General features: G+C 42.2%; 1 protein-coding gene across 3 annotated transcripts in view; it reads left to right on the top strand.

Annotated features, from left to right (window-relative positions):
- The window catches only part of LOC147672942 (nuclear receptor subfamily 2 group C member 2-like), a 343617-nt gene that overhangs the window by 190489 nt on the left and 137122 nt on the right, over window positions 1-16006 (top strand). For all 3 annotated transcript variants that reach the window (XM_086947899.1, XM_086947900.1, XM_086947898.1), the window contains exons 7-8: window positions 15188-15281; window positions 15455-15585. In XM_086947899.1, coding sequence (XP_086804025.1) covers window positions 15188-15281; window positions 15455-15585 — 225 coding nt within the window. The remainder of the gene's footprint in view (window positions 1-15187; window positions 15282-15454; window positions 15586-16006) is intronic.

Genomic DNA, 16006 nt, shown 5'->3' with positions numbered 1-16006 from the left:
CAAGAGAGGTCAGAGTAACATTGAAATTCTATTGAGGAAACGTTCCCATTCTAAGAGAGAAATCCAGATAGGGCAATTACGAACTCTGCGAACTCAGCGAGGCCAAAAGACGGGCCCAAGAAAGCCAGGAAACAATCACAACGGGATTGCCACGCCATCTAAAGCCATAAATATGGAGAGAAATATTGAAGAGGAGAGAGAGGAGAGAGGAGAGGTGATAGAGGAGAGAGAGGGTAGAGAGAACAGAGAGGACGGTGGAGGAGAGGAGCTCATCGCACAAGTGGACCAGAAAGTAAAAAAAAAACAAAAAGGCCAAAAAACACAAACAGCAGCTTTAAATAAACTGACTCACAAAGAAAAAGAGCATGAAGAGGGAGATGAAGAAAGCGCAAATCTACAAGGGGGTACATCGATCCGAGCAAACTCGGTGTGCTCAAAGGATGTGATAAACCTGGAAAATAAAACACCTGAAAACGCAGAGATCAAGGAGACATTTGAGGAAGCGCCTACGCAGCACATAGATAACAGACATAAGGGCCCTGAGACTAGAGGGGCTAGAGCAAAAGAAAAAGACACAGCAAGAAACAAACCCCAAGGGAGAAGAAAAGCTAAAGATAAAGATAGAAATGCAGAAAAAAAACTGGAGAAAGAAAGGGAAAAGGAAAAGCGCAAGGAGATAGAGAAAGAGAAAGAGAAAGGAAAAACGGCTGACAAAAAGAAGGATAAAAAGGGAGATACAGAAGAAACTGAGGAAAATGCCAAATTGGAGTTGGAGTTAATGGCCAAAAAAGCACAGAGGCTACAGACCATCAAACATTTTAAAGCTGCTGCTAAGAATACCGGTCTATCGACTACTTCCCAACCAAGAATATCTAATATATTTAGCCCTCGCCCGAAGGAATGTCCGAAGGAAAGTCTGAGCGATGCATCGACAAATGAAAAAGTACAGAGTCAACTGCAAAGCAAGAACTCTAAAGAGCTGAATGAAAACCGCATGGATGCTAAAAATATGGTTTCAACTGAAACTAATATTGAAGGAAACAATACCACGAGGTCTGGCGAAGGAAATATGAAACCTGACCCAAAAATAAAGAACAACGAGACAAAGTCATCCATAAAAGAGGATACAGCGATATCTAAGCAGAGAGAGCAATCAGATCAAAAAGAGATGAATCAGAAACTTGAACATCTACACCCCTCTTTTAACACCCAAACGCCCCCAGATGGGAAAGAATCATATGCAGCTACTCACTCACTTTCTGACGAAGACTCCGAATCAGAATCAGAAATATATGAAACAGGGATGTCTATCTCAAGTGACCTAAGTGAATCAAGCGACTTAAATAAATCAAATCCCAGTGCGCAAACTGGTTCTGTACCCCTGGAGATTTCGGGCTCCAATGACTCAAGATTATCCAGCGAAATTAATTTCAGGAAGAAAAGGAGCGGGGGGGAAAAAAGGATGAAACATAAAAAAGGGGAAAATATGACGAACGAAGAGACCACAGATCCCGGTAACCACATAGATTATGCAAAAAGTAGACCTAATTCTACTCGAAAAAGCCTAATGACTAAATCACCGGGTGAAATGTCACGACAAAGAACAAATGAGCCCTTATTAAGCGAGGTATTAAGTTCAATAAAAAACTTCCATGAGGATGTGAAGAAAGACAGCCATAGAAATGGCATGGCAATTGAAAAACTGCAAAGTGCAGTGAAAAAAGTGGGTAACATTTGTTCTGAGATGTCTGAGAGGATGGTCATGATGGAAACCCGCACTGAGAATCTTGAAGCAGATATCGTCAAACTCCAAAAATCGAAAAGGAACAAGATGGAGTAATACAAGATCTCATGGCTAAAGTGGAAGATCATGAAAACCGATCTAGAAGATTCCTGGGAATCCCAGAAAACTTTGAGGGAAACGACGCTAGAGGAGCAATGATCAACATTCTTAAAACATCATTTCCAGAGTTGGAGGCCTGGGATATGGAAAGGGAGATACAACGGGCTCATCGTTTTCCCCTAATGCCATCAAAACATTCTAATAAACAAAATCAATATCCCAGGACAATGTTGGTTTACTTCGGCAATTTCCTTCTCCGTGAAGCAATCTATGACCTTGCCAGACCGACTACTCAAAGAGAATATAAGGGATTAAAAATTTTTGCCAGACCGGATTTCGCTCACTCTACAGTTGAGCGAAGATGGAAAATGCGCCAGCTATTTGAACCATTTGGAATAATTGGAGCAAAAGTATTTTTGCAAAATCCTGCACGCTTGAAAATCATATTCAAGGGAACAACAAAAATTTTTAACAGCGAACCGCAGGCTGAGAACTATTTACGAGAGATCTCAGGGACTGGACTATGAAACTCAGGGAAACAATGCAAACTGTATGGGGTGGAAGTTAAGCTGAATTAACTACTCCATTATGTATTGTTTAGGAAATAAATTATGTTGAAGCACTGTGAACTAGTATAATGTATAAGCAGGCAGGGAAACATATTTAGTCTACAAAATTAAGTTTAACATTTTTTTTTTATATTATCCGGGCTTCGGCCCATTAGGATTTGATAGGTATATAACACTCACTATTAAACTAGTCCAGCCCGCAGGGGCCGCCTTCACGGATGTCACACCCCTGGTCCAGACAGGGTCAGGTAACCTTCAAAGATGGTGGTGGGTGGGGGGAGGGAAAGAGGGGGTATTGGAAGGGAGGGCAGGGCAGAGGGATCTCTGGGTGGGGAGGGGATTCGGGGACAGGTCAGACAGGAATTTTAAAAACTACAGGGAAAAGGAAAACTATAAAGTTATAGCTAACAGTCTTTTAATGGGAGAGTATCTTTCCAAGATAAGTAGCATAAACAAATGGGGGTATTGAAGATTATGTCACTTAACATCTGCGGCCTAAATGACATTAAGAAGAGACAAGCAGTTGCGGTGGGTCTACAAACTACAGGCCCCAACTTAGTATGTTTGCAGGAGACGCATATTGAAGGCTCTCAGTTACATCTTTTAAAAACTTTAGGGTACAAATTAGTCTGTGCTACTACCCAGGGAGCTCGTGTCAGAGGGGTGGCAATCTTAGCTAGAGGCGGCGGATTTAGTTTTAATCGATGCAAAGCAGATAAATTCGGGAGGTGGGCAATCACAGAATGCCAGCTAGATCAAACGCAGTTAGTTACCATCTGCTCAATTTATGGAAGCAACTGTGATGATCCTACCCTGATAAATGAGGTCTCTAGCGAATTAGCACATTGGCCATTACCAGTTCTTATCTGTGGGGACTTCAATATTAATTTACCCCCAGACTGCTCAACAAATAATAACTGGGGTATCATGGGAGGAAACCTAAAGTGTTCAAGGCCCTAAAAAATCTATGTCAGATGCACAGACTTCTGGATGGGTGGCGGAACTCTAACCCTCAGGATCCTGGCTACACCTTTTTCTCAAATCCACACCGGGTGCATGCTAGGCTTGACTATTTTCTTATTTCACAGTTATTAAGCTCTTCCACACAAATAGAAAAACTGCCTCGAGTACTATCCGATCACAATCCTCTAGTATGCACCCTAGAGCTAACACAAATGGGCCAGAAGCCAGGATATTGGACCTTCGAGAAATCCCTGCTTCTTGAAGAAGATTATTGTAATCATATGCTAGCATGGATACCCACCTTTTTAGAAAATAATATAGGGAGTACCTCGATAGAGATAGTGTGGGATGCTTTAAAAGCTGGAATCCGAGGGGAAACTATACAATACTCAATAAGGGTTAATAAATTGGCCAGAGACCAATATAAATTGTTATCGGAAAAACTACAGGGTTCTGAAGAAGAACTCATCAGGGCAACCCATAATTCTTTAACTGTAGAAGAGCTCACTAAAATTCAATATCAAGAAGCAATTGATAAGGCTGCTATTATGAATACATTTATTATCAAGGCAGTTAAAAAAGCCACTGCACATAGCGAGAAAATCTACGAAGTAAGCGAATCAGTTGGTCATCAACTCGCCATACGTATGAGGCAAGAAACATCTCAGAACTTCATACGTGAAATATCAGATCCAGTGGACGGCTTAATCTCAGAAAGTAACAAAATTAGAGAGGCATTTTGGCACTTCTATAGCACTTTATACAAAGAGGAAGGATGTGCAGATATAGACAGTATAAGAGAATACTTAAATCAAGGAATACCCAGCAGACTCGCCGAAGAAGATCGAGATGATCTAGAGAAGATACCAGTCCTGGAAGAAATCCTAGAGACAGTGAAAACTTTACCTAGAGGAAAAGCAACTGGCTTAGACTCGATCCCCCTAGAGTTCTATATCACCTTCTTAGATCAAATCAAAGGGATTCTCTTGGAAGTATGTGTGCACATATTTAACGGGGGATTACCACCAAGATCATGGTCAAAAGCGAAAATAGTAGTATTCCTGAAGAAAGATAAACCTCCTAATCAGATGGGCTCCTATCGCCCTATCACTTTAATTAATGTGGATTCAAAAATATATTCCAAATTAATAGCGAATCGTATGGCACCACTAATCCACAAACTTGTCTCACACTCCCAGCATGGGTTTATACCTGGAAGAGGAACCACAGATCATATCCATAGAGTGATCACCCTCTTTGACAGCACAGAGGTGACAGGAGACCCAATGGCGCTTATTCTTTTAGACGCTCAAAAAGCCTTTGATCGGGTCTCCTGGTTATTTCTGTGGCTGGCAATGGGTCACCTGGGATTTAAACAAGGATTCATTCAGGCAGCACAAAAACTATATACCAGCCCTAAAGCAGTAGTGATGATAAATGGCAATCTATCTAAAGAATTAACAATATCAAGGGGAACTCGACAGGGATGCCCATGCTCTCCATTACTGTTTGCCATCTACATTGATCCCTTTATTCGCAGTTTGGAATCTAATGCCGGTATTATCCCTATTCGGACCCAAGGCTATATAACAAAAACTCTTGCATATGCTGATGACATAGCCATAGTAACATCAGATCCAGTATTAGCCCTACCTATAATTGAAACCGAGGCCAAAAACTTTGGTAATATGGCCGGCTACATTCTCAATCAAAGTAAAACCCAAGTAGTCCTAAACGATAAATGCATCATGATAGATCCTCGAGTGACAATAAAGGCAACCTACTTAGGGGTATGTATCTCCTCCAAACTCGATAAATTGGTCGCATTAAATTTGAGCCCTCTGCTAGATAAAATGCAGAAAGATCTTCATCGTTTAAATAACCTACACTTATCTTTGATTGGCCGTGTGAACGCCTTAAAAATGGTATACTTCCCTAAACTGCTTTATATGTTCAGAGCAATCAATCTGGAAATCTCTGAATATTGGTTCAAATTGATGGAGCGTACTTTCTCAAGTTTTATTTGGTCCTATTCACAACCACGTAGAGCCTATAAGCTCTTGACTCTTCCTAGAGAAAAGGGAGGCTTAGCACTCCCAAATCCTCAAATTATATTATTGGGCTAGTATGCTCTCATATAATCATGAACTCTTTTTTTTATTAGATAATAATGAGATAGTCTTAGGGGAAGACCTACCATCAATCCATCAGCTGGTATTAGGTAATGGGAGCAAGGGTTATCTGTGGCGATTTCTTTATGATAGCTATCACAAAAAGGTCCGTCTAAAGACCTTACTCTGAGGGTTTAAAGCGTGGAAAGCTGTGAGGAAATTATTGGGCATCGGACGACTCTCGCTCTATTCTCCACTAAGCAATAATCCAGCTCTACCTGAAATCTTTAGTGGAGCCTGCATTAAGAGATGGACCATGACTGGAATTACTCACTTTGGATGTCTTTTCGTAAATGAGGGGTTACACTCGTTTGAAACCTTGAGGGAAACATATCATTTGGAATGGAGGGACTTTTTTAAATATCTACAAATTAGAGATTTTTTAACCCAAAGAATTAGAGAAAATACCTCGTTTAATAAAATACCGACAGCAGAAACATTAATAAAACCAAAAAAATTTACGATTGGTGAGATGTATTCTCACTTGGTATCCCTTCTTCCGAACAATCTCGAGAAGGCATTACAGAAGTGGCAGGGGAAATTAACAATGACTATGGAAGAATTCAATCATGCCTATGATTTATCCCAAACCATCCTTATGTCAACCAAATTGCAACCACAATTTTATAAAACATGCTTTTTCTTGTATTATACCCCAGATAGAATCGCTAAATGGGGAAGTGGGAGGGGTACATGCTGCTTTAGATGTACATTATCTGAGGCGGATAGCATACACGTATTTTCTTCCTGTGTAAATTTATCCCCCTTAAAACTGAGTATTGAACAGTTTTTAACTGAGATTCTAAAAACCAGAATAATCCTCTCTAATGAAATGATTTTGCTTGGAGTAACCAATCTCAATGAATCATCACTTGGACATGAACTAATATTTATCGCCATGGCGGTTCTAAGAATATGTATCGCTTCTGCCTGGCTAGACCCTAACCCACCATCCTTTCAACAATGGTTTTCTAGATTGCTAGCTATATTTAATTTGGAAATGGCTATATATAAAAGAACAGGCAGAAGAAGGAGGGCCAGGGGATTGAACATTTGGAATCCTTTGATTGAGTGGTCCCAATCTCAAAGTAATTCTCTGTAACATAAAGCCATATTCTGCGGGATTTAAATACCACAAAAACTTAAATGGTTAAAGATGCATATTATTTAAAATCTATAATTATCCAGATGTTATGTGTATCTCCTCAAAAAGAAGGGAAATGTTTTCTTGGTTGTTTGATTAATTTACTTAGCCATTATTGTACAATGTACGAATTCTCTAATTTTTCTGTGTTTATATGTGAAATATTCTTTGCCGAACCTGTATGACCTAGGGGGTGGGGGGGTTATATACACTGGAAAAAACTCAATAAAGATAACAAAAAAAAAAGAAAAGTGAGCCAAGTGTTCTCCCCATTTTGAATATTTATATTTTTCAGTATTGGATCTTTCATAGATTTCACATTCTTGAATCCCTCTCCGTTGACGAAGTGGGAGTCACACGGTATCATAACAAAGCAGTATGTATCATTATCATAGGCTATAATGGTAATGAACAATCCCTTTAATAGACTGTCTATGTCCTTAAAAAAAAAAAAATTTTAAACTTCTGGCGCTACTCCCAAGAGAGGCTGAATCCCTCAGATTTTCTACCACACATCTGCTCCGTTATCTTCTAACTGGTATTGTAAAACGTATTTACCATGCCTGAAACATATAAAAAAAATTGCTCTTTAGACCCTGTGGGAGGAAATGCCTTCATTCAGATGACCCCAACAAGGCTTTTATTCGCTGCCTCTACCTTCCGCATAAGGTCAAAGACTGTAAAATATGTCACACCTTTTCTACTAAGACCTTAAAAGACAGAGAGGGAAGGCTTATTTTGTTGCTTCAGAAAGCCACATCAAAAAAAAATCTACCAGCTCTAAAGAGGACAGTAGTACCTTGTTGACCTCCCAAAAAAGGGTCACATAAGAGAGAAAGGACTTGTGAACAAGGGGCTTCGGAAGAGTCCAGGAAGGCCTTAAAGAAGACTCATCACTCGTCTCTGAAGGACAGTTCAAAAAAAGAAAAAACAGACAAAATCTCCTCAGGAATTAGCAGGTCTGAACCTACTACTCCATCTATGAATCCTGGAGTTCGGCCTTCAAAGTTCTCTCACGAGTCTTCGACCACAAGGCCAAAAACCGCCTTGAAAATCTCACCAACAACTGGTTTGCCGTCTTCAAAACGCCATCGACTACACATTGATGCCTTCCAAAGTATCATTGGAGCCCATTCAGTTGAAGAAAGCACCATCGACAAAACAAGCGATACATCTAGGAAGGCCCCGACCACCTCATCAAGAATAACATAGTGAACGTTGAAGATCACTAAGGGATCGATGACGACACTAAAAGTGGCAAAGACTTTTCTCCTACTGGCACACACTTCTCCCAGCAAAGTGTCCCCTCTCCCTCCAAGCCACCTTACTGACGCAAAAGAGTCAGAAGACGAGAGTCCATTCAGGAGAGCCCATAGCTCCTCAGAACTCCACATTAAGAACCAGGATGGAGGAAGAGCATATTACTAAGAATATTATGGACCAAGATATTCGGAAAGACCTAGACATCAGGAAGAGCTTTTCCAACAGTATGGCCGCTCTCCTTCACAGGAAACTGTAATGCATATTCCCCTATCATTTTTGCAAGGCCTGTAGAGGATGCTCCAGGATTATCAAATGAGGTTTCCGGAGCCCTGAACACTATCGACAGAGCAGCCTAGTGATCCATCACCAAGAACACCAGGTCCAATCCCACCAGGGACAGCTCCTCCTCAGTAACGGAGGAGTGTCGGCCCGCCTGCTGCGAACACAGTAGGCCAACGCCAATAAAATGGCATTTTGATGCCATTTTTATTTGCCACCGTACCAGCTTGCATTGTCTACAGCACGAGGGTGAGGGCGGGTTGACTCTTGCAAATGTAGAACGTCAGCCCTGGTCTACAGTGCACGTCGGATTGGCTGGTCGTCTTGCAACGGCCAGCCCATCTGGTGCGCGTTAGACCCAGCAATCCAAAGGCTGTGAAATAGCCTGGGAATTGAGGTCACAGGTCCCCATTCTCAAAATAAGCACAGGGTGAGCCTGCGCCCTTCAATCCTGGAGCTGCTTTCACAGCATGAAAGCAGTTCCAGGATTGATTGGAGTTCCGTTCCACAAGCAGGAAATCGTGGAAAGGAGAAGCGCTGTAGCGGTCGTGCTCCAGCTTCTCGTTTACGGTGAGTAACGCCTTCATGCCCACTTTTTTTAATTGAAGCTAGCCGCCACTGTGTCTCACCGCCTTTTAACACCCAGGAGGACTCCTGCATCTAATATTGCAATGCCTCCGATTCCCTCCAACCAGGAATGAATGACTTACTAATTCATACCCCATCTCGACCAGCTCTCCACCCAGTGGATTCACCTCTGAATGATGTAGGAGGATTCCACAACCTGATGGAGAGAGCTGGTTCTAACTTACAATGTCTGACAAGCAGTCAGACTGCTTTTTATCCAATTTGAAAGGGTCCGCAAGGGAATTAGTGTGCACTATTCCCATAGTAGACTACATAGGGGAAGGAGGCACAAAAAGTATGCAGAACCCAGCTACGGTAGCGGCTGTCTTGCCGTTAATAGATGAAAAATACAAAGTGCCAGAGGATCCACCTGCCTGCTTGGTGGGACACCCAAAGCCAGACTCGGTTTTTGCTCAAGCAGCTCAACTCTGATTCAAAAATCCACAGGTGGTTGTTTTGGGCTGTTACGCACTATGCTCTCTGAGAATTCCAAGAGAACAGTCATCTAAGCATAAATAGCCTCCAGATTGTATTACAGGAATGCTCTCTACCTGGGCCTCCCTGATTACCTCCTGTGTTGATTTCAGGTGATGTGGAACTTAGGTGCACGGATTCTCCTTCATCTCTTCCCGAGAAGCCATGTCCTCTCTTCTGAAGCCCTTCACTGGCTTCCCCCCCAAAAAATGTTTTAAATCTATGGTCCTTGTTTACAAAGTTTTGCATGCTTCAAGTGCCGGATCCATGAGAGAGAGGAATCACTAATATGTCCCTTCCAGAAATGTTTCCTCCTCCTATGAGCATTTGGCGAGAGTTCCCAAAAGTCAGCTAGTCAGAATAGGCGGCAGGTCCTTTTCCTGTCTTGACCCTGCGTCATGGAATAAACTTCCTCTGGAACCTCGTTCCATAATTGATCTCCACATTCTTAAGAAGAAATTAAAGACATGGCTCTTTCAACAATTCATACAAGACGATCATTATGGGTGCAGGCTACCTGATTTGGTGCCAGGACACTCTGAGTAGGAGTGCGCTGTACAAATCCAAAAATTAATAATGGTAATATTGGGCCGGTACGACCGACCAATGTGGCCAGATACTGGTGCACTCATAGATCTCATGCCAGAGGATAAACAATCAGCTAAAATAATCTTTAAGGTGGGAGAGAGGTCATCCTCTGAAATGATCGATTGTGCAATGAACAAAGCCTCTACAGGATTTTGGCAGCTGGCAGGGGCCGAAGTTCTAAAGCATCAAGGATTGCTCAAAACAACCTCTTTCCCGCAAAAGGTCAGTTAAAAGAAAATCATGGACTTGTCTTACGATGGGGAAGCGCTTTTTGGTAAGCATGTAGATGAGGCATTGCAAGGCAGATGCAGACACAGCAAAGTCATTCGGAATGCTGCAGTTTCGCAAGGTGCCCTTTCTAGGAGCATGTGGAAGAGGTTTCTAAAGGGGGTTATCATTGCTTTCAATAGCCCTATCAACAACAGCAGTAATATCGTCCTACAACAAGCAAGGGCTTGGGTGAAAACGGACCCCTCAGGGCAGAGAAGCCAATAGAAAACATTAGCCTCTCTCAGGTGTCCGCTGCACCTAACTCTGTACCAGCCGCAGATGCAAACATTTCCAATTTCTCCCAGACCTAGAGGCAAATAACAGCAGACGGATGGGTATTAGACCTTATCACCGATGGTCCTTCACTGAAATTTGTCAAATGACGACCAACAGCTCCACCAAAGGAGGCGCACCCACCTCGTCTTCACTTACTCAGAAAAGAAGCCCTCACCATGCTAACCAAAGGAGCAATAGAAAAAAATCCCCAACACCAGAAGGGTATGGGTTTCTGCTCCTGTTTTTGCATAATCAAAAACACTGGGGTATTGCGATCCAACCTAGACCTCCGAAAGTTAAACAAGTATCTATGCAAGCAATCCATTCGCATAGTCACCCTTTCTGACATCCTGCATCTCCTAAATCATGAAAACCCCATGACAACTCTAGATTTAAAGGATTCATACTTCCACATTCCCATTCATCCTAAACATTGAAAATGCCTACGCTTCACTGTAGCCGGCATCCATTACCAATTCAAAGTCCTCCCATTTGTCCTCAAGCCAACTCTTCGCATTTTTACCAAATGCCTAGCCCCTGTAGCAGACTCTCTTAGGACGGTCTTCAGGTATTTCCCTACCTAGACGACTGGTTGATAAAAGCACCAACCGCATATTAAGCGTCCATGGTCACAGAGGCTTGTCTACAATTGTTTTGCAAACTTGGTCTCACTGTAAATCATCAAAGTCATCCCCTACTCCATCCAAGAAGATAAGTTTCCTGGGTGCAGCTGAAGATACAGTCAAAAACAACGCCTTTATCTCCCAAGACAGGCAACAAAGGCTCAAGGAACTGGCTATAAATCTTTCCAGAAAAGTCAGTTTTAGTGGCTCTGTTTGTGTTACTTTTGGGCACGAAGTACTCAGATATCAATCTGGTCCCTCTTGCATGTCTGAAAATAAGACCATTACAGGAAGAGCTACAAAAGCACTGGGCTCCAACAGAAGGATCTTTCGAGGACCTTGTAAATGTCACACCAGGCATGCAGGAAGCACTAGCCTGGTGGTCCCAAGCCTCCCATCTCTCAAAGGGCCTCACGTTCTTGCCTCAAAAACCCAACTTCGTAGTAACTATGGATGCCTCCCTAGAGGGCTAGGACAGGCATCTGCAAGACCTGCAAATTCAAAGAAAGTGGTCTCCGCTACAGAAGATCTCATGCATATCAATCTCTTGGTGCTCGTAGCCATGTGACACAGTCTCTAAGCATTCCTACCAAGGATAGCAGGTTCTTCAGTGTTAGTGCGCACAGACAATACCACCAGCATGCTCTACCTGAACAAGCAAGTGGGCACAAGATAGCTGACACTTTCCACACATTCCTTTCAAACGTCTCCAACTACATTTGCGTTCACCATTCGTTCAGTTGATTCACCTTGTTAACACACTGCTCCATACCCTTCTCCTCCTTCCCATTCCTTTCCCTACTCAGCCCTCCTGAACCTCTCCCCATTCCGTGCTCTACGTAAAGTGTTTAGTTCTATGTAAAGCACTTTAATGCCTGTTCAGGTGACAAGGCACTATACTAATACTTAGAATAAATAAAATAAATATCTGTATCTTGTTGTATAAAATTGGATATTAATACATAAGGCTCTCTGGAAACAAAAATATCAATAGAAGCTTACATACTTTCAAAATATTTAATCTTTATTCAGCCAAACTACCAATAATCCCCAAATTACCAAACCCTTGCACCTACCACTGCTGCCTTTTACTTGGTAAATCGTACTTTTAGTTTCACATGTGTTCCAGGCCCTCTGCTCTTCTCTTAACAACTTCTTTATCGAGAAGATTGTTAAAATTAAATCTAACATCTTGGTCACTCCTTTTACTCCTCTTCACTCTGTTCCCTCTGCGCCTAAATCTTCCTATTCTTCTTTTCCCCCCCTCTCCTTGGACTCTTTTCTAGCTCTGCTCACTAAAATCAAGTCTGGTTCCCCCACTGACTGTGCCCCTGCCCGCATTCTTAAAACACTTTTTTCTTCCTGTCCTGATACCCCTCTCTCCTTTCTTAATGCCTCTCTTTCCACTGGATTGGTTCCTTCTTCATTTAAATCTGCTATTGTTTCTCCCATTCTTAAAAAACCTGGTCTTGATTCTTCTCTTCCCTCTAACTTTAGACCTATCTCTCTTCTTCCCTATCTTGCTAAAATTCTCTAATCTTACGTTACTTCCTGTCTCTCTGCCTATGTTGAACAGAACCAGCTCCTGGCCTCTCACCAAGCCGGTTTCCGTTCGGGTCATTCGACCGAAACCGTGGTGTTAGCCGTCCTTGACGAGCTCAAAGCCAAGGCCGACGTCAACTCTCCCCAAGCTTTGATCCTCCTCGACTTGTCCGCTGCGTTTGACACGGTCGACCATAACATTCTTTTGGACCGTGTCAGCGCAGCGGGCATACGAGGCTCTGTCCTCTCCTGGATCACCTCCTTTTTGACAGGCCGTTCTCAAGCCGTTCACCTTCCCGGCTTTTCTGCTTCCCCCCTCCCGGTGCCCTGTGGGGTCCCCCAAGGTTCCTCTCTTTCTCCCCTTCTTTTCAATCTCTATATTCACCCTCTTATCTCTTCCCTTCTTGAGCTGGGGGTCTCTGTGTATAACTACGCTGACGACCTCCAGCTCGTCTTTGATCTTTCCTCTTCTTCTCACTCTCTATCCTTTTTTCACTCCACCATGGTCTTTATTTCTGGGTGGATGAGCGCCAACCACCTCAAGCTCAATCCAGATAAGACTGAGCTTGTCCTGATTGGCGGCTCATCCAGCCCCTGGTCCCCTGCTTTCTGGCCCCCCATTCTTGGCCCTCCTCCCACCCCCGTTCCCTCCGTTAAAACTTTGGGCATCAAGGTCAGACAGGACCTGTCCATGCACGGCCAGGTCAGTGCCGTGGTGTCCTCCTGTTTTCTCTCCCTCCGGATGATCCGGAAAATCTCTCGTTTCTTTTCTCCTGACTCCCTTAAAATTATTATTTCTGCTCTTATCACTTCCCGCCTCGATTATGGCAATAGCTTGTTCGCTGGCATTCCTGCCTATGAAACCCGCCGCTTACAAGCTATCCAGAATCAGGCTGCCCGTCTTATCTTTCACTTGCCCAAAACCCATCACATCACTCCCGTCCTCAAATCCCTTCACTGGTTGCCCATTTTGCAGAGATCCCTGTTCAAACTAGGGTGCCTTGTTTATCGGGCCCTTGATCACTCTGCACCGGCTTTCATCAATTCTTTGATTTCCCTTCACACCCCTGCCCGCACTCTTCGTTCATCATCTTCTGCCCTCCTCACTGTTCCCCGCTTTCACAAATCTCGCACTGGTGGAACCCGTTTTTCTGTTCTTGCTCCCCGGTTCTGGAACTCCCTTCCTCTTTCTATGCGCTCGATCCCTATCTTTTCACACTTCCGTAAAGCGCTAAAAACTTTCCTGTTTGCCCTGGCCTACCCCCGCTAATCCTCCTGGCTCTGTCTGTTCGGTTCTTTAGAGCTCCCAGCGCCAGGAAGCCGTTTTGGCCATCGTGCGCTCTACAAATAATTTCATTCATTCATTCATTCATTCATTCATTCATTACACAAGCTAATTCATCAGTATTCAAAGCTAGGGCATTTGGTGCCAATTCCAATATTTTGGAATGCACAGTTGAGCTGCAACTATGACAGTAAGGCATACCCAAAAGGTGGATTATCTGTATTTTCCTTTAAACAAATTATTATTGTTCAAGTACTGAAAGGTAGTGTGATATAACTTCCTCTATGCTATATCCAGAACAGTTAGAATTTTTCTGACTCCCCATTCACATAATCTGCTAGCTGTATACTATGACATAATGATTGTGTGAATGATATCATTTTAAACTTTCTGTGGTGAGGGCTTCAGACTCAACCTAAATATGTTCTGAATGAAGGTTGGAAGATATTTCTGTGTTAAGCATTCTAGACCTATGAATTGGCAGGTCTTCCTTACTATATGCAATTGGATTTGCAAACAGAGGGCATAAAGCTTTAATACTTACAAACCAAAGTCAGTTTATATTAATACTATCTTCATAATAGAACATTTAGCAGTGTTGAAATCTGATCTATATATCTTCAAATTTAAAATATGTTGTATAAAATAAAGAGCCTGTCACGTCAGAACTAACATCCAGCCCATACCACTTTGAATTTGACTTGTTTAGAATAATTTGGGTTTAAAAGCTTCTGATCTTTCAATCCTTAATATAATTTTGAGTAGTCTTCTGTGATCCTGTGGAAACCATGGTTGCACCCTAACAATTCTAAATATAACAGAGAATTGTGTGACATAAGGTTACAAATAGAGATAAGCAACTTTGCATGCCTCGACATAAGAGTACCTACTTTTGTTGAAAGTTTTCTATTAAATAGCACTTGGAGAATATTGAGTTACGATTTACCAAGGATATGATGAATAAAGCAAATTGTTAAAAGTATTCAGATATTAAAGTAAATGTTGTGGGTAAAGTAAATTAATCCCACTTAATTCTAAGCAATTTAGAATTGCTCTTTTAGTATGGAGGGTATAGATACACATTTGAAGTCTTGCGACATTTCTCCAACAGTCATAGCCTCTAGTATTATAAAATAGATCCCCAGCAAACTGTCTCTTTGCAGTAGATAAAAGTTTGCAGTTGATGCTTGCTCTTATAAATGTATTGGTTGTGATGTTCCACAGTATAACCCCCTTTTTCATTATGTAATTAATTTGATGTATCCATCAGGCAGACAGGAATTCTTGATTCTGGGATGCTTGTGAATATTCAGCAGCCCTTAATACGCGAGGATGGCACCGTTCATCTGACTTCAGACTGCAAGGTAATATCTTCTTTGTACAGAACAGTAAATGTGTTATAAATCAACCAAAATGTTTTGATCAAATAATGTTCCTGATTGTCCTATCCGCTTAACAATTTTAGGAGTGCCTATTTTACATAAACCTGTTAAACATTTCAAGTCCTTTCAGTATTTTTCTTTTTCATTCTTAACAGGCAGAGACAAGCCAGGGGGCATTAGGGACTTTGGCAAATGTTGTGACATCCCTTGCCAACCTCAGTGAGTCATTCAATGGGGACACTTCAGAAAGCCACGACGAGGACCAATCCGCAAGTGAGATCACTCGGTATGCTACTTGAATACTCTCGCGATTTCTAACCTTGTAACAACTGATCATTCAAACAGTATTCGTAGTAGAGTGGTGTCATGCATAGTCAAATAACAGACATAATGTAACTATGAGTCTGTCGTGAAGAACACTGTGTGGTAATGACAATACTCCTACTTCCCAACCCACCTTCCACAAAACTGATGGGAATTTCATCCCAGTGTTAGGAGAGACTTGAGTGTTTTTGCACAACACAAGTAGTTACATTTGAAAGCATGAGCAAATGAAAGGCCCCTCCCAAATCAAGGTCTCACCCCAAACTCTTCCTCATTCACCTTTTAGCTCTCTCCTTTGAGACAGTTTCAACCATCTCACCAAACTATTTTTCTTGAACAAAACGTCCTACATGATATAATACATGGAGGGACTTTTAGTAGAC

The sequence above is a fragment of the Lissotriton vulgaris genome (genome assembly GCF_964263255.1).
Source record: "Lissotriton vulgaris chromosome 9 unlocalized genomic scaffold, aLisVul1.2 SUPER_9_unloc_2, whole genome shotgun sequence".
Taxonomy (NCBI): domain Eukaryota; kingdom Metazoa; phylum Chordata; class Amphibia; order Caudata; family Salamandridae; genus Lissotriton; species Lissotriton vulgaris.
Note: the sequence above shows the minus strand (reverse complement) of the source record. Positions and strands in the feature narration are given on the sequence as shown.